This window comes from Castor canadensis, chromosome 2 (assembly GCF_047511655.1).
Source record: "Castor canadensis chromosome 2, mCasCan1.hap1v2, whole genome shotgun sequence".
Lineage (NCBI taxonomy): Eukaryota > Metazoa > Chordata > Mammalia > Rodentia > Castoridae > Castor > Castor canadensis.
The window spans coordinates 9,459,128-9,481,836 of NC_133387.1; the positions used below are offsets into that span (position 1 = coordinate 9,459,128).

General features: G+C 34.9%; 1 protein-coding gene across 1 annotated transcript in view; it reads right to left on the reverse strand.

Annotated features, from left to right (window-relative positions):
- Cntnap2 (contactin associated protein 2) overlaps window positions 1-22,709 on the reverse strand; it is a 1,948,854-nt gene that overhangs the window by 1,146,106 nt on the left and 780,039 nt on the right. The window contains exon 4 of the mRNA XM_074061335.1: window positions 7,256-7,403. Coding sequence (XP_073917436.1) covers window positions 7,256-7,403 — 148 coding nt within the window. The remainder of the gene's footprint in view (window positions 1-7,255; window positions 7,404-22,709) is intronic.

Sequence of the window (22,709 nt, forward strand, 5' to 3'; positions counted from 1 at the left end):
TTATCCAAACTGAAGGCATATGTAAAAGTTACTATACTTGTTTGTACCCTGCTTTCTCAAGGTGCTAGTCTTACTCTTACGAAGGCTTGGGGTAAAAGCTAATTTTGTATCTGCCATCAAAAATTATCACTACCTTAATCAATATACTGTGTCTGATTTTATAGAATGGATACTTAGGTAATGCAGTCATAAAGGATTTTTAAAAATGATTAAACTGTGATTTTTCCCTTTGACTTCATAAAGTCTTTCCAGGATGGGACAGGAAGATTAGCATCAGTGCTGTGGGAGATGACTTCTGCAGTCAAGAGACATGGAGCATATCACTAAATCTGTAATATAAAGGCATGATCTTGTCTCAACTAAACTGGAGGGAACACCAATGGAGAGGGAGAAGAGTAATTTAAAATGACTTCGATTTATTGAAATTGGAATTCATGTTTTATTTAAGATAAGTCAAGAAACAAAAACAATGCAAGCCCTAAAGACTTCCAAGCAGTGACCTGGAACTAAACTTCTCCACCTGGAATAGAGTGGAATTCTTATTTTCAACCTTGAGAAGACCTAATTTCTCAGATGACAAAGTGCTCATGGAAGAAGTGTACAAAGAAAAGGTGAACACAAGGGGAAATACATTAGGCACACACTTATACAGAATGGTGCTTACACTGAGATTCCTCCCTCTCTAGCTCTTCTAGCAAATATGAAAGGAAAAAAAGAGTACCAGCCCCATTCCATGGCCTGCAGGTTGCAGACAGATCCTGACAACTCTCAAAGGGATTTCTGGAAAGATGAGAGAATCCATCTCTCTCTTCCCTAGGAGTAATCAAAGTCAAGTTTCTCCTGACTGAGACCCTAAAGCACACAACCAAGATCTTACTGAAGTAGGAGGGCGGGTATGATCTTCATGTGCTCACTCAAAGACTGATTTCCTTTTCTCACTGAAAAATCAAAGAAGACCCTTGAGAAAACAGACAGTTAAGTTCAAGAAAAGTAGAGGGTCATCCCATGGTCCATTCTAGTGTGAATTTCAGTATGGATAAATTTAAACTGCCATTGTTTCAGCCAGTTCTCTCTAACAAATATGTGCAACACATTATTTTCTTATTATAAAAGTGTGTGTATTTCTTGGTAAAGAAATACACATAATTTTCATTTTTAAAAAACAGACAAAAAAGAATCTGATATGTACATCTGAAGTAGTTAGGGAGATGGACTAATCATTACATTTTTGACAGTAAAGACAGTTTCCAGAATTATTAAATTGTTGTTTTCCAAACCAAGAAATGTAATTTAGATACTTTCATTTAAAAAGTAAATGTTGTTGGTTGTTTAGATTATAAAAGTGTATGGAAGGAAAATATCAAGAAGTAGATGACTTGGTTTTTGTAGCTGTACTCTCCAATATGGTAGCTGGTAGTCACAATATTTAAATTCAAAAGCTATTAAATTAAAATTGATTAAAATTTAGTTCTTCAATTTCTTAGCTGCATTTCAAGTCCTTTATATATACTTGTGGCTAGTGGCTAGCACTGGTTGACGACATTTACATCTTTGTAGAGAGTTACATTGGAGAGGGTTACTGTAAAGCTTATTTTGTGTTCTTTATAAAAGTGTTACTTTCTGAAATGATATTGATCCTTGTATTGGTTTACTGTTGCTGCTATGACAAATCATCACAACTGTAGTGGTTTAAAGCTATAGGAATATATTGTCACACAGTTTGGTAGGCCAAAAGTCCCAAATCAGTCTCATGGGACTGAAACCAATCTGTGGATGGTACCCTACTCTATCCAGAGGTTCCAAGGTAGAGTCTGCTGCTCCTTTGCCTCTTCCAGGTTCTGGTGGCCACAGCATTACTTGATTTATAGTCACATCAGTCCAACCTCTGTCTCCATGGTCACATTGTCTCCTCCTTTCCTACCTGTGGGATTCCCCTTTTTTCTCTTTCTCTTTGGCAGTACTGGGATTTGACTTTAGGGCCCACACTCACTAGGCCCATTCTATTAATTGACCCACATCTCCAGCCCTTTGTTGCTTTAGTTATTTCTCAGGTAGATTCTCAGGGTTTTGCCTTATGCTTCCCATGTAGAGAAGGTCACAGATGCATATCACAACAATGGTTTTGTTGGTTGAGATTGAGTCTCACTAACTTTTTGCCCAGGATTATTCAAACCTTGATCTTCCTGCTCTCCAACTCCCCAGGAGTCACTCCCCACACATATATCTTATAAGTATATAAATAACGGAACTGGATAATGCACGTTACACTTCCCATGTCTACCTACAAACTCTTCATCTTACACAGGAATTAGGCTCTGATGTCTCTGGGGGGTATTGTCTAACCTAAGACTACCTAGAACAATGCTGTTTTAAATTTTCTACATTGTTTTATGTTGCTATGTTATTATTTACTCCACTAGCATCTACCATCAATTGGTATAAATGCTACTACGGTCTCCAAAACCTGCATGTCTTTCTCCCATGGAGGTGTATACACTAGAAAAGTCTGGCTTCTTATTTTGCTTCACTTATTTCTTATGTAATTGTCATAAGACCAGGCTTGATGGAAAACTCATGAGAGCACTGAATCTCAACTTTACAAATCTAGTTGCAGTGATTTTAAAACATGTTATATTATAAACCACACCTGTGTAGAACATTTGCCTTTTCTCAGGCTGTTTTTGTCCTTTACTATGGATTATTGACAATGTTGGCTTTAAAATTATTTTTTTAAAGAAGGCCAAATCATGTCTAGAGATTATAATGAAGGTGTGTGTGTGTATGTGTGTGTGTGTGTGTGTGTGAGAGAGAGAGAGAGAGAAAGGGAAAGGGAAAGAGAGAGAGAGAGAGAGAGAAAGGGAAAGGGGAAGAGAGAGAGAGAGAGAGAGAGAGAGAGAGAGAGAGAGAGAGAGAGAGAGAGAGAGAAAGGGAAAGGGAAAGAGAGAGAGAGAGAGAGAGAGAGAGAGAGAGAGAGAGAGAGAGAGAGAGAGAGAGAGAATGCTAGTTGGCTTTAAAACTACTCCAAAAGATTTTTTTTTAATGAGTAAATAAAAACCTGTAGAAGAATGGGTAATATTCTTGAACAAACTCTCCAAAAAAAAAAAGCAAAGTTACAAATGACCAATAAGCCTAGCCTCTTTTTAAAATCTAGAAAATGTTCTTAAAATTTAAATGAGAGATAATGAACAACCATTAGAATGGGTAAAGTTTTAAAAACCATACAACATGAATGAATTTGTGGAGAAATGAGAATTCTTTGACACACTGTGAGAATCTAAACTGACACAATCACTTTGCAAAATTTTTGTCATGATTGGCAAAAATTAAACTTATGTATTTGATAGTATGAGATCACCTCTTCCTGGTCTGTACCCTTCTAAAACCTCTGTATCAATTCTGTACAAGTAGCCGGAAACTGAAAACAAGTAATGAACCAATAACGGTAGATATTCACACTATAGAATAACATGACTAATATCTCAAATAACAAATGGGACTTTTCACAAATATTTTAATAAAAGAAATAAAATGTGCAAGATGCATATTTTATATTTCCATCTATATAATTTTTCAAAAGGAAAATTAACCTATAGTGATACAAAGCTGGTAAATTTTTACCTTTAAGAAACAGTAGTAAGTTAGAGCAGAAATTAATGAATAGATTTTAAAAAGCCTATAAATAATTAATGAAACAAAAGTTGGCTATTTGAATAGTAAGACTGATAAATTCTTAGCCAATCTGTCTAAAAGGAGAAGGGAAAAGACCCAAATACAACAAAGAACAATGAAATCCAGAGGATCATGAGGAAATAATTTGAAAACCTACATTCAAAGAAACTGGAAAATCTAGAAGAAATGGATAAATTCTTTGATGCAATTAACCTATTAAAATCAAACCAAGAAGATATAAGCTACTTAAATAGATAAATAATAGGCAACACAATTGAAGCAGTAATAAATAAAAAGTGTCCCCAAAAAAGAAAAGGTTAGGACAGAATGGATTTCCTGCCAAATTCTACCAGTGCTTTAAAGAAGAACTAACACCAATACTTCTCAAACTTTTCCATGAAATAGAAAGGGAAGGCACACTACCAAATTCATTCTACGGAGTCAGTATTATCTAAAATCAGACAAGGACACAAAAGAGAGAGAGACAGAGACAGTCAGGGACAGAGAGAGAAACAAAGAGAGAATTACAGTCTAATCTCTTTGATGAACATAGACACAAAAATTTTCCATAAAACAGAATCAATGACAAAAATCACATGATCAGCTCCATTGATGCAGAAAAATCTTTTGACAAATTTAATGTCCTTTCATGCACACTCATGTTTACTAATGGTGTCTTTACAATAGCCAAACTGTTAAAAACAGCCAAGGTACCAACAACCAGTGAATGTACAAAGAAAATATGATATATAAATATAAATGAGTGTGTATATGATGTATAATATATATATATATATATAATACATATGATGGAATATTTCTCAGCCACAAAGAAAAATGAAATTATGCCATTTTCAAGAAAATGGAGGTAACTGGAGATCAGCATGCTGAGTGAGATAAGCCATTCTCAAAAGGCCAAATATTACATTTGTGGAAATGAGATCTAAAATAATGATGAGGATAACAGTAACTTGACATGAATGTAAGTGGGGAGTTGTCTGGCGGGAATCAGTGGGAGGGGCTAGGGAAAAGGAAAAGGATATGATTATATATATGAATATATATATGACACAGAATAATGAAACTTGACAAACACTGCAATGGGGCAGAGAATGAAGGAGGAAAGGGAAATATAATAGAGAGGTTGAACTTGTTTAAGGTACACTGTACACAGGGACAGAATTGTCACAATGAAATCCCCTTGTATCATTAATATATGCTTATTCACAAATAAAATAATTGTTTTTTAAAAAAAAGAAGTAGTAGTAGTAGCTAGAAGGGACATGATCAGTGCTTCCCTGTGTTAATAGGGTCCTTTAACTGAACTGGGAGTTGTCATATGGTTGTTCACTTTGCTGGTATTGAGGAGTAGGGAAACAGCCAGGAAGCAAGCTGTGGCAGTGTCCCAGACCAATTACCTTCCTTTTCAGTTTTATCACTCAGACTCTGTGCCCTTGGAAAAAATTTAACTGTTAATGTTTTTACAGTAAGTAATGCCACTAGATGAACTATCTAAATTCATCTCTCAAAAACTACAGTTTTCTTATTCACTGTGGTATTATTAACATTTGTTATATTTCATGACACCTGAAATTACTCAGCATTCTATTTGTACTAAAAAATCACATTTGCATATGGTTCATGTCTTAAAATTGAAACATGCTTCTTATAACATTTGTCATGTTGATAAAATACCACATTCTGTCCTGGATTCTCTAGGACAGATAGCTGGAATACAAATGAAGACACTGCACTGTAAGTGTGAATTCCAGACCACACAGTAGCAAGGATCCTAATTTATGTTGGAGTTCTTCTCAGGCTTCTCCTACTCCCTCAATCCTGCCTTTGAAGAGCAACACTCTCTTGAAGACTTAAATCTGTCTTTTGCTATAATAATATGAATCAGATAAAATGAACACCTTCAGAATTTAAAAATAATCCTGGTGGCTCCCTTATTATACCCAGCTCAGTTTTCATGTAACAATTTTGCCTATAAACTAATAAAAAATTACTCAGTTACCATTTCCAGTTAGTATTTTCACCAATCTTTACAACTAAATTCATACAGATGCGATAACTTCATTTTTTTCATAAAATATTAAGTGTTTCATTAATTTTATGAAGCTTGTCTAAAAGGAGAATTTTCCATTTTTTGATTATAGTGTATATGGGTCTATCAGAGAGGGTGGGAAAAAGTCTAATGGAATACTTGCAGATAGCTGATATCTCAGTTCCTCTCCCTGTCTATACCCAAGATTCCTCTTTCCTTGGCTAGTCAGCAAAACAAGGAAAAAATGCTTTGTGACAAGAAAAATATGTTACTGGAATTTTAATATTAGAAAGTCAGGGTTTGCAAATTATGTGTTTGCAGATTGAATTTACATTATCTAATGGTTTCTTTAAAGTAATTCTGTGTTGGTATTGCCTTCACAGAAGAAAACAGTAAAGAAAAATCCTCCCTAGGATAAGCTACCATCAACTTTGTTCTGAAAGAAGGTCTACAGATAATTTTTTTAAAGAAATTGAGGTTACAGTCAAGGTGTATAAATAGAAAGATGTAGATGGAAACACAGGTGGATAACAAGGGCAAAAAGTAAGAAGGGGTAAGAGATGGAGAAAAAGTGGGAGAGGGAGAGGAAGAGAAAGAAAAAGAGGAAGAAGAAAAGTACTGTTACCCTTCTCTTGACAGCTGTTCAGCTTCCAGAAACCAACTATTTTCTGCAAATATTAAAAAGGAAATTCCAGAAACAACAAATTCAATATTTTATGGTATATTGCTACAATTATTCTATTTCATTATTAGTCTTTGTCAATCCCTTATTTTGTGTAATTCATAAATTAAATTTTATCATAGGTATGCATATATAAGAAAAGCATGGCATATGCGGAGTTTACTACATCAGCATCCACTGAGGGTGTAGGAACAGACCCGGTTGGACAAAGGATGACTACAAACAAACAGAAGCACAGGCAGCAGATGGCAGAATTGGAATCCTCCCAAATCCATACATTGTAATCATTAGATAAAGTTATAATGTATCTTTGAAATTTTAAAAGGGGACACTTAAAATATTACTTAATGAAACTTTTTAAGTGAGTAAACAGATGAGAGAAGAATATTAAACTTGCATAAGTACACAGTCTAACTGATATCAAAATTCAGTGGTTGGCTTTCAAAATAAGAAATCTCAAATATGCCTTGGTGAACAGCAAGAAGTTTTTCAGGATATACCTAAAACCCATCACCAAGAGCCAAAAAAGTGGTTAATAATACAGATTTCTTATTTTTAACTCATTCCTAAGACTTCAGTGAATTTAATTAATAAGCTTTGTTGTTTTAATCCGCTGGACAAAAAATAGTCACTCTCTAAATCCTTTACTTAATCTAGTTGGACTTGTCGTGTTTGTGTGCATGTGCAATATGCATTTATAACAAAAATAGAGAAAAAACAAATCTTATGTTTTCTTTATATGTAAAAATGAAGGTAGCTCATTTTGAGGGAAAGTAAGTAATGTTGGCTAAAGGCAGACCATGGTTTAAACGCGGATGACAGGACCGGTGCCCACTTGCAGCCCCGACACTCACAGTAGGCGCAGCCGTAGACTTCCACCCGGAGCCCGATGCGCCCTTCCCCGTGCCAGTCCAGGGGCACCACGCGCACGTGGCGCGCTATGACCGGGTGCTGCAAGTCGTGCCGGACCACGCTGTCCGAGTTGGTGTTCCCAGGAAACGCCTGCAAAAAGAAATGGTATTTAAAATTCTTTGAAAAACACCAAAAGCAGCATATTCTCTCTCATATGTGGAATATAGACCTAATAGAAATGCAGCAATATTATGACACACTGGTCACACTACAGGGGAGGTCAAGCACGGGAGGGAGAGGGTAAAAGAAGGGACCTGAGAGTTTGAATATGGATAATAAACTCTCTATGCAAGAATGAATATAGAAATCTTAAACTGGCTGAAATCATGATAAGAAGGGGACAAAGGAAGAATGAAGAAAATTAGAGGAGTAAAACAATTGGGGTTATAATACATATATATAATACATGGAAAAAGCACAAGGAAACTCCCTGTGTAGCTAACTTTCATCTCAAACATGCAAAAATGTCATTTTTTTCTTTTTTCCCTTACAAAATAGGAACAGGTCCTGCCCAGGGGGGAAGGCTGGGAAAAGGGTGTAGTAGGGTGAATATGATGCAAAAAATGTGTACACATATGTAAATGCAAAAATGATACCTGTTGAAACTATTCCAGGAATGTGGGGATAAAGGAGAGCTGTGGAGGGGGAGAATTCAAGATAATATATTTGATACCTTGCAAAAATCTTTGTAAATGCTACAATGTACCCCCACCCAGCACAACAATAAAGGAGAAAGAAAAAGAAGAAGAAAAAACACTTTAGAAACAACCAGGCTCTCTACCTGTCAAAGTAAACTCAAAGTTTCTTATCCAGAGATGGGGTTTTATATTCACACTATAAAAAAATTTGTAAAAGTAAAAAAAAAAAAGTTCACTTCTTTTATTTGAAAACAAGTTGTTTTACATGGGAAATGGGCCAAAGTTGCTATCAGTCCTTTTATGTATGTAAATATATTCATATGTTAAGAGAATGAAGCACTATATTGCACCACTATACTGTCCAATAAATATTTAAACTGGAGTCGTAATGTTTTGCATTAAAATTACACAATAAACAATTTTGATAAAATCCAACTATGTTTATTGCTTAAAGAAATCTTTCCTCCCTTCCTTCCCATGTCAGCCCTAGAAATCTGAAGACAGTATTTTAGCATCATTTAGGATAAAAAAGCATAACTGAGCAAGTGGAGAGGTCAAAGACTTCTAGCAATTATTGGAAAAAAAATATTTAGGGAGTTTTTCCAGTGAGTCAGAAATGCTAATTCTATTTTTCTCATTATTGCAGATTCCATCAAAAGAGTGATGCTCCCTGGATTTTGTATATTAAAAATTCATATTTTTGTAAGCAGAGAAAAAAATGGATTTCCTTTGCAGCACAGATAACATTCATTCAACAACCATTGATAAGATACCTATTGCATAATAAATATATAGCAAGAAGGCCACAGGGATTATGTTTGGAAACATAAACTCTATCCTCATAAAGATTACAACCTAATAAGGAAAGTCTCAGCATTGAATGATTATACCAGGATGTAAAAAAAATATAAGAAAGCTAATTCTATATTAAACATCAGATGTTTTAACTCCATGTATTCTTTCTAGTTTTCCCTGCACTAGATAACTTGAGTTTTTAAAAGCTTTTGCATAAGATTCTTATTTATATTGTGTAAAATATCTTAAGCATAGAAACAAAAATGTTAAAATGAAAGCTATTTTAATCATTTAAGTATTTTACATAGTACTATATTATAATGATAATGTTTCATTTTATCTACCTAAGGAATTAAATTTGCTTTTATATAAACCCAGGAATTTTATCTTTTTAAAATTCTCTTTTATAACCAATCAAAGACACGCTTTTAATAAAATGTATACAGTAGGTTTGAACTGGAAGGTTCTGGTTTATGTTCACACAAACACCATGACGGCACATTTATGGTGTTAGGCTTTTTGCTCAATGCACACTCTTCAGTCATGCATATGTGTAGCATAACACCTAGTATTTAAGTGAGGTATGGTGGTGCTCCCTTGTGATCCCAGAACTTGGGAGGTTGAGGCAGAAAGACCAGGAGCTCCATAACAGCTGGGCTACATAGTGAGACTCCATCTCAAAATAAAAGCCTGGCAATTCTAAGGATTGAGTGAGACTATTTCCTCCAGAATAAATGCTTTTATATAAATGTTAGATGATTCCAGCAATCTGCCTGAGGAGTAAAATTTTGTCTGTAACGTGCAATTCTGATTTGAAAATTGGGATGCTGCTTAGTGATGACTCCTGTTGTGACTTTGTTTTGCTCAATGAGTCACATTCTACCACCACTGCCTTTTAAAACAATTGCATCCTTCTTCAATCCTTCCTCAGACAGAACTATTCCAGCAGGTCTTGAATTTTAACACTTAGTAGAGCAGCCTCTTTGCACTTCACTGATAAAATTTCTTTAAGAAAAACATTAAGAAAGATTTTTCCTTTCAGGTCCTGTTTTAGCCAGTTTGGGCTTTACAAAGAACACACAAATCTAAGTATTTTATTCATCAGGTCTGTATAGTAATATCTATATTAGGATTTCTGTCTTCAAATACAAGAACAATAAGAATCCCTGACCTAAATTACCTGCATCAAATCCATGATTACATGTGGATTAATATAAAATTTACCATCTAAATAAAACTGCACAAAAGTTACACATTTTAAATTGAAGGCAAATGCTGTGCTTAGCACGTTAAGAACAACAACAAAACTTCTTTGGAACTCTGTTTCTGAGACATTTTCAGGTGTCTGAGGTGTAAAACAAAATCTGAAAAGGTAGTGCAAAAAGCAATATTAAGGAGCCCTACCAATGAGCATGATATAGTTGGCAATTTCACAATATTTGGAGTTCTGTGAAGGCCATATAATGAGGCAAACTCTACAGAGTAGGAGCTCAGCTGCCTAGGAGTTCAGAGTGGTGTTGGAGGGAGAAAAAAAGGCAGAGTATAGTTGGGAAGAAGATAAGCCTGGCAGAAAAAGGAATTCAAACCAAGGGTTCCAGTTACCTCAAGTTAAGTTCTGCTGAAGTTTTGCTCTGTATGGATAACATCTCTAAACCTCAGTGCTTTTTATTCCTTCTCCCTGTACATTCTCCAGAAAGCCATGGCTAGCTGATTCGTAAAATTCATTTTGGTACCAAAATTGTGAATCCTCTGAAAAGATTAACCAAAGCATGCTGAGGAATAAGCAATAAGGCCAAATGTCTGACTGGAAGAAAATGTCTGTGTATTCACAAGTTCTGTCTAATTAGGGACAAAACATTCCAGAATTTGTTTTTTAAAGAAATGACACAAAAGCCATATTCATGAAATTATGGGTGCTGGGATATCCGATCCAGGCAAGAAGACTACCAACAAAAAACTGAAAATCAATGTCAATGGGGTGCTATGGGAAAAAAAAGAAAATAAGGGACAGATACAATATTTTAAAAGATCTATTCACATTTTGCAAGAGAGGAGTAGGAAAGAAGATATGAACCAAACTATTGAAGTTATAAGTGTACAGGAATTCATGACAGAAAAATGAATTGCGAGTAACATGGTCAACATCTCTTCTTCCCTTTCTCAGCAACCTCTTCTCTTTCTTTGAGTCATAGCATCTAGGTTTTCTTTAAAAATTTCACTGTGAATGTTCCACTCTTAACCCACAAGATTCTGGAGAGACAGACACAACTTTGTAGCACAGGAGATGTGGACATGTAACTAGTAGAGATTCATTTTTAGCACTTCTGCTGAAGCAATTCATTTATGCATTTATCTATTCTCACATTCACTCATTCATCCAAGAGAAATTTGAGTGCCTCCTATATATCTGATAGTGTTCAAATCACTGGTGATACAGTAATAAACAAAATGTACATAGAGATGCTGTTTTCATGGCTTTTTTGTTATTAAAGTACAAAGACAGGCAAAGTAGGGCAGATGATAATGTATATATGTGTATTACTTCATAGGTTTTCATGATATCTATATTATTGACACCTTTTATAATGTGCATATATCATTACATACAATGTATGAAATTACATATATAGCACATGCACAGCCCATAAAGGCAAAGGCCTTGAGTCTTCTGGGCATCATTTAAGGCAGGAAGGAAGCCAGTGTTGCCAGAGCAGAGTGAAGCAAGAAAGGGTGGGGAGAAGATGAAGCAGTGGGAGCCAGAGAAAAGAGAGACCAGAGGCCATGATAAAGTTGTGTGTTTCATTTTAAGTGTGCTAAAGGAAATCCCCTGGAGAGTTTTAAGCAAGGAAGTAATACATCTTATAATTTTTAAGATTGAAGGCACTAAAATCCTTAAAGGGAATTTCCTGGACAAACAGGTAAAGACTGTAACATAATACAAAATGTAGATTAACAGCATGGTCTGATAACAAAGATTTCATATTTAGAGAGATGAGTGCAACAGTGGAGTGTGAGTGAATGTTAAAGAATAGCATGAATTCTGCTCAAAAGGGACCAAAGACTTCAATGTCAGGCCTGAAACCCTGTAACTACTACAGGAAACACTGGAAGATGAGGCATAGGCAAGGACACACTGAATAGGACTCTGACAGATCAATGATAGATCAAGATCAAGAATTGACAAATGAGATTGCATAAATTGCAAAGTTTCTGCACAGCAAAGGAAGCAACTACCAGAGTGAAGAGACAGCCTGTTGAAGAAGAAAAAATATCTGACAAAGGATGAATATCCAGAACATATAAAGAGCTCAAAAATTAACCACCAAAAGGATAAATGACCCAACCAATAAATGGACACATGAACCAAACAGTTTACAAAAGAAGAGTAAATGGTTAATAAATACATGGAATAAAAGTACACATGGGAAATAAGTACATGAAAAAAATCTTTAACATCCTTAGCTATTAGGGAAATGTAAATTAAAACTACATCTCAGTCAGAATGGCTATCATCAACAACACAACAACGAATGCTGGTCAACGTCAAAACAAGTAACACTTACACATTGTTGGTGGGAATGTAAATTATACCAGATCATTTGTGTCATGGTTTTTGCCTACATCAGCAATGCCAATGTAATGTATAGATATTAAAAACAACATATTATGTTATATTGCATACTGTAGGTTGAAAAAACATTAATAAGAACAGAGAGTGATGTGAGTATTAAGCTTTACATTTTTCAAACTTGCACGTAAGACTGTTGGTGGGAATGTGAACCAGTGTAGCCACAATGGAAATTAGTATGGAGGCTCCTCAAAAAATCACCCTGGTATACAACTCCTGGGTATATACCTGAAGAAATGTAAGTCAGCCTACAGTAGAGATACCAGAACACCTATATCTACTGCAGCCATAGAGAAGAAAGAAATTATGTCATGTGCAGGAAATTTTAATAAACTGGAGATCATAAAGTTTAGAGAAAAAAGCCAAACTAATTAAGTCAAATAGTGAATGTCTTCTGTAAAGTGTTGAATTCTGATGTTTAAAAAAATAGTCATAAAAAGTACAAGGGTGACTAATTTGGGAGGGTGAAACAGCAGGAGGGGAGGGATACAAAATAGAGTGACAGGAGAGTAAATACAATCTAAGCATATTGTGTACATGAATGAAGATGTCATAACAAAAGACATTGTTTTGTACAATTAATCTATACTACTAAACAAAGACACCGGCCCTGGTGTGTGAGAGAAGTTAACCACAGGAATGGAGGTTTTCTTCCCAATGAGTTTCAATAGGCTCCTTTGCCATTACAAAGGAATGAATGACAGAGAAAGAAGAAGCAAATACAACTATGATTACCATTTTGCCCATTTGCAGACCAGAGGTTAGATGCTCAGGTAACCTATGGGATTTTTGATTATCTGATGTTTTCTCCATTTTCTTTTCAAGTAACTGAAAGACTATTTTAAAGTACAAAGATATTTGAAGGGAAGATGATTAGTGAAGGTCTACATATTTGAGATTTCACCATCAAATGCAATTTTGAAAGAGAATTTGAAAAGTTTAGGAAGACAGTTTTATTTAAATTTAGCATTCTGAAAGGATACATTTATTATTTATGAACAAATGCAAACAACATAATATTTTATTCAGCATCCACAGCATTGGTAGATTGTGCCTTTCATATTTTGAGATTAAGACATTATCCTATACAATGATCAAGTCAGTTTCATTCCAGGCATGCAAGGATGGTTCAACATATGTAAATCCATAAATGTAATACAACATATAAACAGATGCAAGGACAAAAACCACATGATCTTCTCAATAGACATAGAAAAGGCCTTTGACAAAAATCCAACACCCTTTCATGATAAAATCTCTGAAGAAACTAGGAACAGAAGGAACATTCCTCACCATAATAAAGCCTATAGATGACAGATCTAGAACCAACATCATATTAAATGGAGAACAACTGAAACCATTCCCCTTGAAGTCAGGAATGAGATAGGGCTATCTACATTCTCCATTCCTGTTCAATATAGTTTTGGAATTCCTAGCCAAAGCAATAAGACAAGGGAAAGAAATAAAAGGGATTCAAATAGGGAAGAAAGAAGTTAAATATTCCTATTTACTGATGACATGATCCTATACCTAAGATACCCAAAAGCTCTGCCAAGAAACTACTGGAAATCATAAAGTGTTTTGGCAAAGTAGCAGGATAGGAAATTAACATACAGAAATCAGTAGCTTTTCTATATACCAACAACACACAGACTGAGAAAGAAATCAGGGAAACAATCCCATTTACAACAGCCTTAAAAACAATAAAGTACCTTGAAATAAATTTAACAAAAGAAACCAAAGACCTTTTTAATGAAAACTATGAACCATTGAAGAAGACTTCAGAAGATGGAAATTCCTTCCATGCTTATTGATTGGTAGAATCAGTACTGTGAAAATGGACATACTACAGAAAGCAATCTACATGTTCAATGTAATCCCTATCAAAATCCCAATGATATTCTGCACAGAAATAGAAAAGGCAATTGTAAAGTACATATGGAAACAAAAAAGACCTCAAATAGCCAAAATAATTCTGACCAAAAAGTCCAATGCTGAAGGCATCACAATACCCAACTTCAAACTATACTATAGAGCCATAACAATAAAAACAGCTTAGTATTGGCATAAAAACAGACAGGAAGACCAATGGATCAGAATAGAAGATCCATACATAAACCAACACTTCTATAGCCAACTGATCTTTGACAAAGGAGCCCAAAACACAAGATGGAGAAAAAGAGCCTCTTCAACCAGTGCTGCTGGAAAACTGGATATCCGCATGCAGAAGATTGAAACTAGATCCCTGTCTTTCACCCTGTACCAAAATTAATTGAAAGTGGATCAAAGACCTTAATATAAGGTCTGAAACTTTGAAACAACTTCAAGAAGCAGTAGAAAATACACTAGAACAGATAGGTATAGGGAATAACTTCCTAAACAGAACTCAAAAGGCTCAGCATCTAAGAGAAACAATGAAAAAATGGGACTACCTTAAACTAAAGAGCTTCTGCACTGCAAAGGAAACAATCACCAGACTTAAGAGGCAGCCTACAGTATGGGAGAAAGTCTGCCAGCTACTCATCTAACAAGGGACTAATATCCACAATCTACAGGGAAAAAAAGAAAAAAAGCTCAGCCCCCAAAGAATCAACACCCCAATGAAGAAATGAGCACATGAATTAAACAGGAATTTTTCAAAGGAAGAGGTACAAATGGCCAGTAAATACATGAAAAACTGTTCAACTTCTCTGGTTATAAAAGAGATGCAAATTGAAACAACACTTAGGTTTCATCTCAGGCCAGTTAGAAAGGCCAGAGTCAAGAGTAGAAACAACAACAAATTCTTGCCAGGATGTGGTGAAACAGGAACCTTTATACACTGCTGGTGGGATTGTAGATTAGTACAACCTCTATGAAAACAGAATGGAGATTCCTCAAAAAACTGGAGATAGAACTACCACATGATCCAGTGATACTTGTCCTGGGCATCTATCCAAAAGAATGTAAAACAGGATACAGTAGAGACACCTGTACACTGATGTTCATCACAGCACTATTCATAATAGCTAAGCTCTGAAAATAACCCAGGTGCCCTATAACTGATGAATGGATTATGAAATTATGGTATAAATACACAATGGAGTTTTACTCAGGCACAAGGAACAATAACATGGGATTTGAATATAAATGGATGCAATGGAGGATATCATGTTACGTGAAATTAGCTAGGATCAGAAACATAAAAGATGCGTGTTTTCTTTCATATGTGGAAGATAGATCCAAAGATAAACATATACACAAAAACAAGCATGATCATAAATACACTCAGTTGTAGAACATGTTTGGAATAGTGTAACTACTCTATGGAACTCAGGGAAAGAGAGAAAGGAACAGAGAACGATAGAGTGACATAATATCCCATACCACAAAATGCAATGGTAGAGGGTATAAGAAAGTGTATTGAAAGATGTTGAAAACTGGGGGTGTGGTAGGTAAAGGGATAAGAGAGAGTATTTGAGGGGATTGAACAGACCAAAGTAAAGCATACACACAGAGGGCATATGTTGAGACATCCCTTTGGATGTGAACTAAAATATTAATTATGAAAACCAGGACTGTAAAAGAGGAACAGTGTGTGCGTTGGTGGAGGGGGGTTAACTAATGGCAGGGAGAGGGTGAACTAAGGAGATTAAGGTGAGTGTATATGGTAGATGGACTTCATATACCTATGTGAAAAAGAACTAGAAAACCTCTTGCAATTGCTTTAATTGAGGTGGGGAAGAGGTTGATGGGGAATGATAATGGGGCAATGTAACTAATGTACAATATAAATGTAATTGGAAAAGTCACTATGAACCCCCCTGTATCATGAATATATCCTAATACAAATTTACTTTTTAAAAAAAGACATGATCTTAATTGAAGTTTTAAACAAAGCACAGAATGGTGTGTGTTACCGTTCATTCTCTTGAATAAAAGGTTGTCAACATATATTAAAACATCTTTTTTGATGTAAACAGTATTTGAGAATTTTTCAAAACATACAGGAGGAACAGGCAAAGATTTAATAAAAACAATATCTAATATTTGTGTATCATTCCCTTATCTAAGTACACTCTGCATTGTGTGAGCCCCACTGAAAACTTTAAATTTGGTAAGGATGCCATTTCTTCAGATCAGAATGTTGATAGCAAATGGTGTTTTCAGAAGACGTTGGTTCTTGTGTTCCAGCATGGAAGAATCTAACCAGAATGCTTGAGTGTAAATGGGCTTATTAAAAGTTGGGGAAAGGGTGGGCAGGCAGAGATAGCATTTCTTTTTCGGGTGCTTTTAGAACCTATGCAAACCCATAGGAAGGGAGACCCAGGAGATTCGCACCCAGTAATGAACGAGTCGGGAGGAGCATTGACCATTCCCAGACAGCTGAGGGTGGTCTGGGTCATCTCTGGGTAACCAACATGAGCCCCAAGCTTTTCCTCCTTCTAGCCTGCCTCAAGAACATTTGGAGTCAGAGAATTTTTACAGCTGAATGCTGAAAATCTAGTAAGGGTAAACCAGCAACAAAGGACCAAGATCTCCACTCCTTGTATGTGAAAATCAAAAAAATCAGCTGGCGATAAAAGATATATTTCATTTAGGAACAAGACAGTTTCCCTTTGATACTGAATGTTACATATTTGAATATCAAATTTAAAATTTGATTGCTACTTTTCATCACACCACATGTTGGTTATATATTTGACTTCTGGCCTATATATTAGGTGGTTCACTTTGCCAGTATATTTTACTTCTCTCTTCTTTTTACTTTCACAGATTTGCCAAAATCATTGTCTTTACTCTTACCCTTTCCCCAAACATGGTGCTGTTGTGGTCATTACGCCCAATATTCCCCTGAAGTTTGGAGGTCAGTAATTTAAAACTTTGAATGCTACTGTTGACTAAAAGGAAAGGAAGTCTGGTCATCAGGCAAAGACTACACTGTCTTTGGCCTTGAAAAGGAGTTTATATTCATATAATTTGACTCTTTCACAGGCACTTGCAGTTTGTCATACAGGTGTGAAAAAGGAGGAAATAAGACAAAAGGGTGATTTTTTAGATCTTTGTTAACCTTTATAAACCTTGAAGCATATAATTAATCTGACTGGAAGAAACATATAAAGATTTGAGAGTATGCTATGTGTGATGCATGAACTAACATTTCTCTCCAAACTTACTACTGTTGAGTCTGAAGTATAACTTATAACATATTTTATGAAGAGATAAGTGCACGTAGTCCTTACTAAAACCTCATTTTTCAAGAGAACGAATATGAAAGATCACAATGTCTTGTAGCAAATTATTGCAACTCTGTATCTTAGTACAAAGATTTGTCTTGACTAAAAAATGTGTCTAAAACCCTTAGCTATTGTGTAAGAAAATCTAGGAAGACTTTTTATTGTCACTGAAAAAAGTCTCAGCAAGAAAAATTGTGGCAGGAAAACAACAACAAATGTACCTTTTATAACTTGAGATATTGTACTTAAATTATAAAATGTTTATACTAGAATAGAAACATATTGACTATTGTTTTACACTGATGTCATGAATCTGTGATCACTTTACTTACTTTTCCTTAAGTGAAATTTCATTTCTTGATGGATTTTAGATTGTTTTTCTAAATTTTAAATCTCATTTCTAACACAAAATTTTGTTTCTAAAATTCTAAATTCACAATTCATATCAAAATTTCAGAATAGATTTTTCTCTTTAGTAGTCTTGCTATGAGTTTCCAGGCCTAGTTATTCTCCATACTGAGGCAGGAAGAATAAAAGGTCCTCCACAGAGCACTGCATCTTTCACATTACAGGTCTGGCCTTTTCCCCACAGTCTCTATTCATCACTTTTGTCTGGCTGGACATACACATCCTTCAGGCTCAGCTCTGACAGCAATTTCTGGCAGTAGGAAACCTCTGGCAGCCATTCCTCAGTCCCCAGATGTACTGAAGGTGCCTCACAGAGCCCTACACTCTTCAGCCCCTTACTTCCTTTATGATCACTTCATCATGTTTTTGATTATTCATCTGACCATTTCAGAAATAAATAGGTCATCTATGAAGTCTGAGATTGTCCTTCTATATTGTATAATATATCTATATATTAGCACTTCTATATCGGATGACCTTAGTACAGTGGTTGTTGATCACTAACTATTTGTTTACTCTTGATTAAATGATTGAAAATGTGCATTTCCCAAGTATGAGCCATATAAGTTTCATAGGCTCTCATTATTTCCATTTGACATTTATGGTTAACAAACCATAAGTTTGATATTATCCAACAAGAAAAAAATAGAGCATGTTAGTTTGACTCAAGAAGATACAGGGCAATAAATAAAATTTTTCTAGATTTATAATATAGCATTATAATTGTGCAAAGTGACAGGACAAATTCCAAATGGTTCCATCTATATATGGATAGCAGTACTTTCTTTGAACACTATTTTCAACCCACTTGAATACAGCTTTTTATCTTGTTAATTTTGAAACAATATGAAAACATTTAAAAATAATTTTTACCAGAAGCATTAATTAAGAAATGAATTATTTTGTAGGAACAATAATTTGATGTAGGAATTCAAAGAGGTAAAATCTAAACAAATCTATTCCTTTATTCTTTCATTATTTCTTATTGCGATCATGTGATGATATTCTACAGATTTATTCTTTGTGCTCATCTGCTCTCAGTCCACTCAACAGGTGGGCTCAGCCTTACTGATGGATTTGTTTCTTCTTATAGTTTATTCCTCCACAACCTAATGTTCCAGTATAAGAATCTTAGATTCTTCCTGTTTCTTTTTCTTCCCTTTCATTCTCTTCCCTTCCTCCCAGTGGTTTAATACAATACATGATTACATCTGGCTTATATCACAGATCAGTATGGGAAGAAAGGGGCAGAGAGCTCAACATAGTCATTCAGTGACTCAGACTCAATTTCACCAATATCAGTTTTTCAAGAATACTACAGAACTAGAAGAGAAAATATGAATGAATGTACACAGGATATAAATAAAAACATTCCATTAGTCATGTGTCATACTGGCATAAACCATAGTATACAAGAGATTTGAATTTATAGCATAAAAAGGAAGTGAAACAGGTTTGATAAATATACTGGGGTTTAAGTTATGTGTTTATCTACATTACAAAACTCATCATAGTGAATAATAAAATTATATATGCTCCCTTTTATATATGGCCTACCAATGAAACTGCAAACTGTATAGGATGCAAAATGCCTTTTCAAAACAAGATAATAATTTTAATATTGTTAACTACCAGACATGGTAGCACTAGTGGACACAGGAGGATCACAAACTTGAGACAAGCCTAAGCAAAGTTAGGGAGATCCTGTCTTGAAAACAAAAACAATTCAAAGTAAAAACAAAAGGGTGAGGACATACCTTGCTACCTTTGCACAAGATTATGCATGCATGTATACATACATATATATGGCAAATGAAAAGATCGTAGTGAATAGTTTTGAGAAATGCATTGCCTGTGCAATCCCTATATCTTACCAATATAAAAACCATTCCATTACCTCAATAATTTCCCTTTAGATCACCTTAATACCCTTCTTGGTTGATACCACTCCCCACCCCATGAAACCATTGTTCTAACATATCACTGCTGATCAACTTTGCCTTTTCTTGAACTTCACATCAAAGAACTCACCACTGACTTTTTCTCTCACAATAATTTTGTTCATATTTTCCCTGTGTGTTAATTGATAGTTCATTTTTGTCCCAAGTAATATTTAATTGTATAATCAATAGAGATATAAGTATGCAAGGAGAGTGAAACAGGACAGGGAGGAATTGGAAAGGATATTATTGGTTTTCAAATTAAATTATTTCTGTACTAACTGATTAAAGTAGGTATTCAGAAGAGGTAGGCATGATGTCCAATTAAAATTGTCCTCCATCTTGAGCCCATCAATGAAAAGAATCAGGTAACAAAGGAGAAACTATATTCTGAAAAGAGAGAGGAAGAGCACTGGGAATCACAAAAGAGATGGCAGGACAGGAGAAAAGCATGGAAAAACAGGCAGCAGAGGTAATCTGCTGGGCAAGGTGTGAAATCACTGAACCTGCATCCAGAAACTGCATCTTGGTATATGTTTCTGACCAGGGAGGACTAAGGGCCTACAGTGCTGACCCTCTGAATCACATAAATTCCACAGCCTCCTTCCCCCAATAAGAAAGTGAAAAAACAAGGCAAAATGACTCTCCAAGACTCAACAACTTCACAGCAACAAACACTAATGATACTGAAGTGGATGAAATATCAAAGAATTTTTAGTAATGATTATAAGAATGATCAATGAAATTAAGGAGACCATGAATAAATGCCTGAATGAATTCCCTAGAAAACTCAAATAAAGAGCTGAATAAAATAAAGAAGACAACACAGAACATGAAAGAGGCATTCTGAAAACCCATCAAATAACAGCAAACTTCTTAATAGAAATTTTTTACAAAAGAGGAGGGAATGGAATGGCACATTCAAAGCCCTGAAAGAGAATAGCTTCCAACATAGATTACTGTACCCAGAAAAGTAATCCTTTACAAACAATAAATAAAAATCTTCCATTATAAACAAAAGTTAAAGCAATCCATGGCCACCAAATCAGCACTGCAAAAGATACTTAAAGGAATCCTACACACATGGGTGGATGATAAATAGAACCATGAAAGTATATGAAGGAATACAGCTCATAAAATGAGCAAATGAGGATTAAGGAAGAATCAAACATTACAAATTCAATAAAATAGTAGGCATTGCTATCTACCTACAAATAATAATTCTGAATGATGCTTGTTTCAATAACCCAAATCAAAAGACACAGACTATCAGATTGGATGGAAAAACATGATCCATCCTTTTATCACTTATAAGAAATACATCTCACTGACTAAGACAAACACAGGCTTGAAATGAAAGGAACATAAAAGATCAATTCAAAGAATCAGTGAAACAAGGTCTGGTTCTTTGAAAACATAAAATAATTGATAAACCTTTAGCAAAATGAACCAAAAGAAAGAAGGGGGTGAAAATTAATACAATTAGTTATTAGAAAGGGGCCATCACAGTAAACATCAAAATAATACAGAGAACAGGGAATATTTCAAAAACATATTCTAAGACAGAGAAATCTAGAAGAAATGAATAAATTTCTAGATGCATTTTTACCTATCAAAGTTGAGCTGAGAAAATAAAAAGCATTTGTACAGATATGTAACAAGCCACAAAATGGAAGCACTAATAAAAGTCTTTCAAGAAAAAATAAGCCCAGCACTGATGGATTTATTGCTAAGCTGTATCAGCTCTTTAAAGAAGAACTAACATGAACACTCCTCAAACAATTCTACAAAATATAAATGAAAGGAACACTACTGAATGCATTCTGTAAAGCCAGTATTACCATGATACCAAAACTGGGCAAGGACATAACAAAAAAAGACAGAAAGTTATAGATCAATTTCCTTCATGAATGTAGACACAAAAGTTATTCTTAACAAAATAAGTCAAGCCTCAGCAAATATGAGAAAATAGAAATAACCCCTGCATTCTCTCTGATCACAATGCATTCAAGCCAGAACCCAACAACAGCAGAAAATATGCAAATAATTGGAGACTGAATAACACATTGCTCAAACATTAGTAATAGAAGAAATAAGAGTGGAAATCAAAAGGTTTCTGGAAGTTAATGAAAATGAAAATATAACCTACCAGAACCTATGGAACACAGCAAAGGCAGTCCTAAGAGGAAAGTTTATAGCTATGAGTACATATATTAAAAGGACAGAAATATCTCAAATAAGTGAGCTAATACTACATCTTAAACTCTTAGAAAAACAAGAACAAGCAAATCCCAAAACAAGCAGAGGGAGAGAAATAATAAAAATAAGGGCCTAAATTAATGAAAAAGAGACCAAAAAAACTGTGCAAAGAGTCAACAAAACAAAAAGCTGGTTCTTTGGGAACCTCCCCCCCCAAAAAAACCAAAAAAACAAGATTGACAGTCCCCTGGCAAATCTGACTAAAATGAGGAGGGAAGAGAACCAAAATCAGAAACAAAAAAGGGGAGATAACAACAAACACCAAGGAAATCCAGGGAATCATTAGAGAATAGTTTGAGAACCTATATTCTAATAAATTGAAAAATCTTGAAGAAATGGACAAATTTCTATCTAGATACTTATGACTATCCAAAACTGAACCAAGTGGACATTAACCACATAAGCAGACTTATAACATGTAATGAAATTGAAGTAGCAAAAAGAGTCTCCCAAAAAGGAAAAGTCCAGGACCTGACAGATTCTCTGTGGAATTCTACTAGACCTTTAAAGAA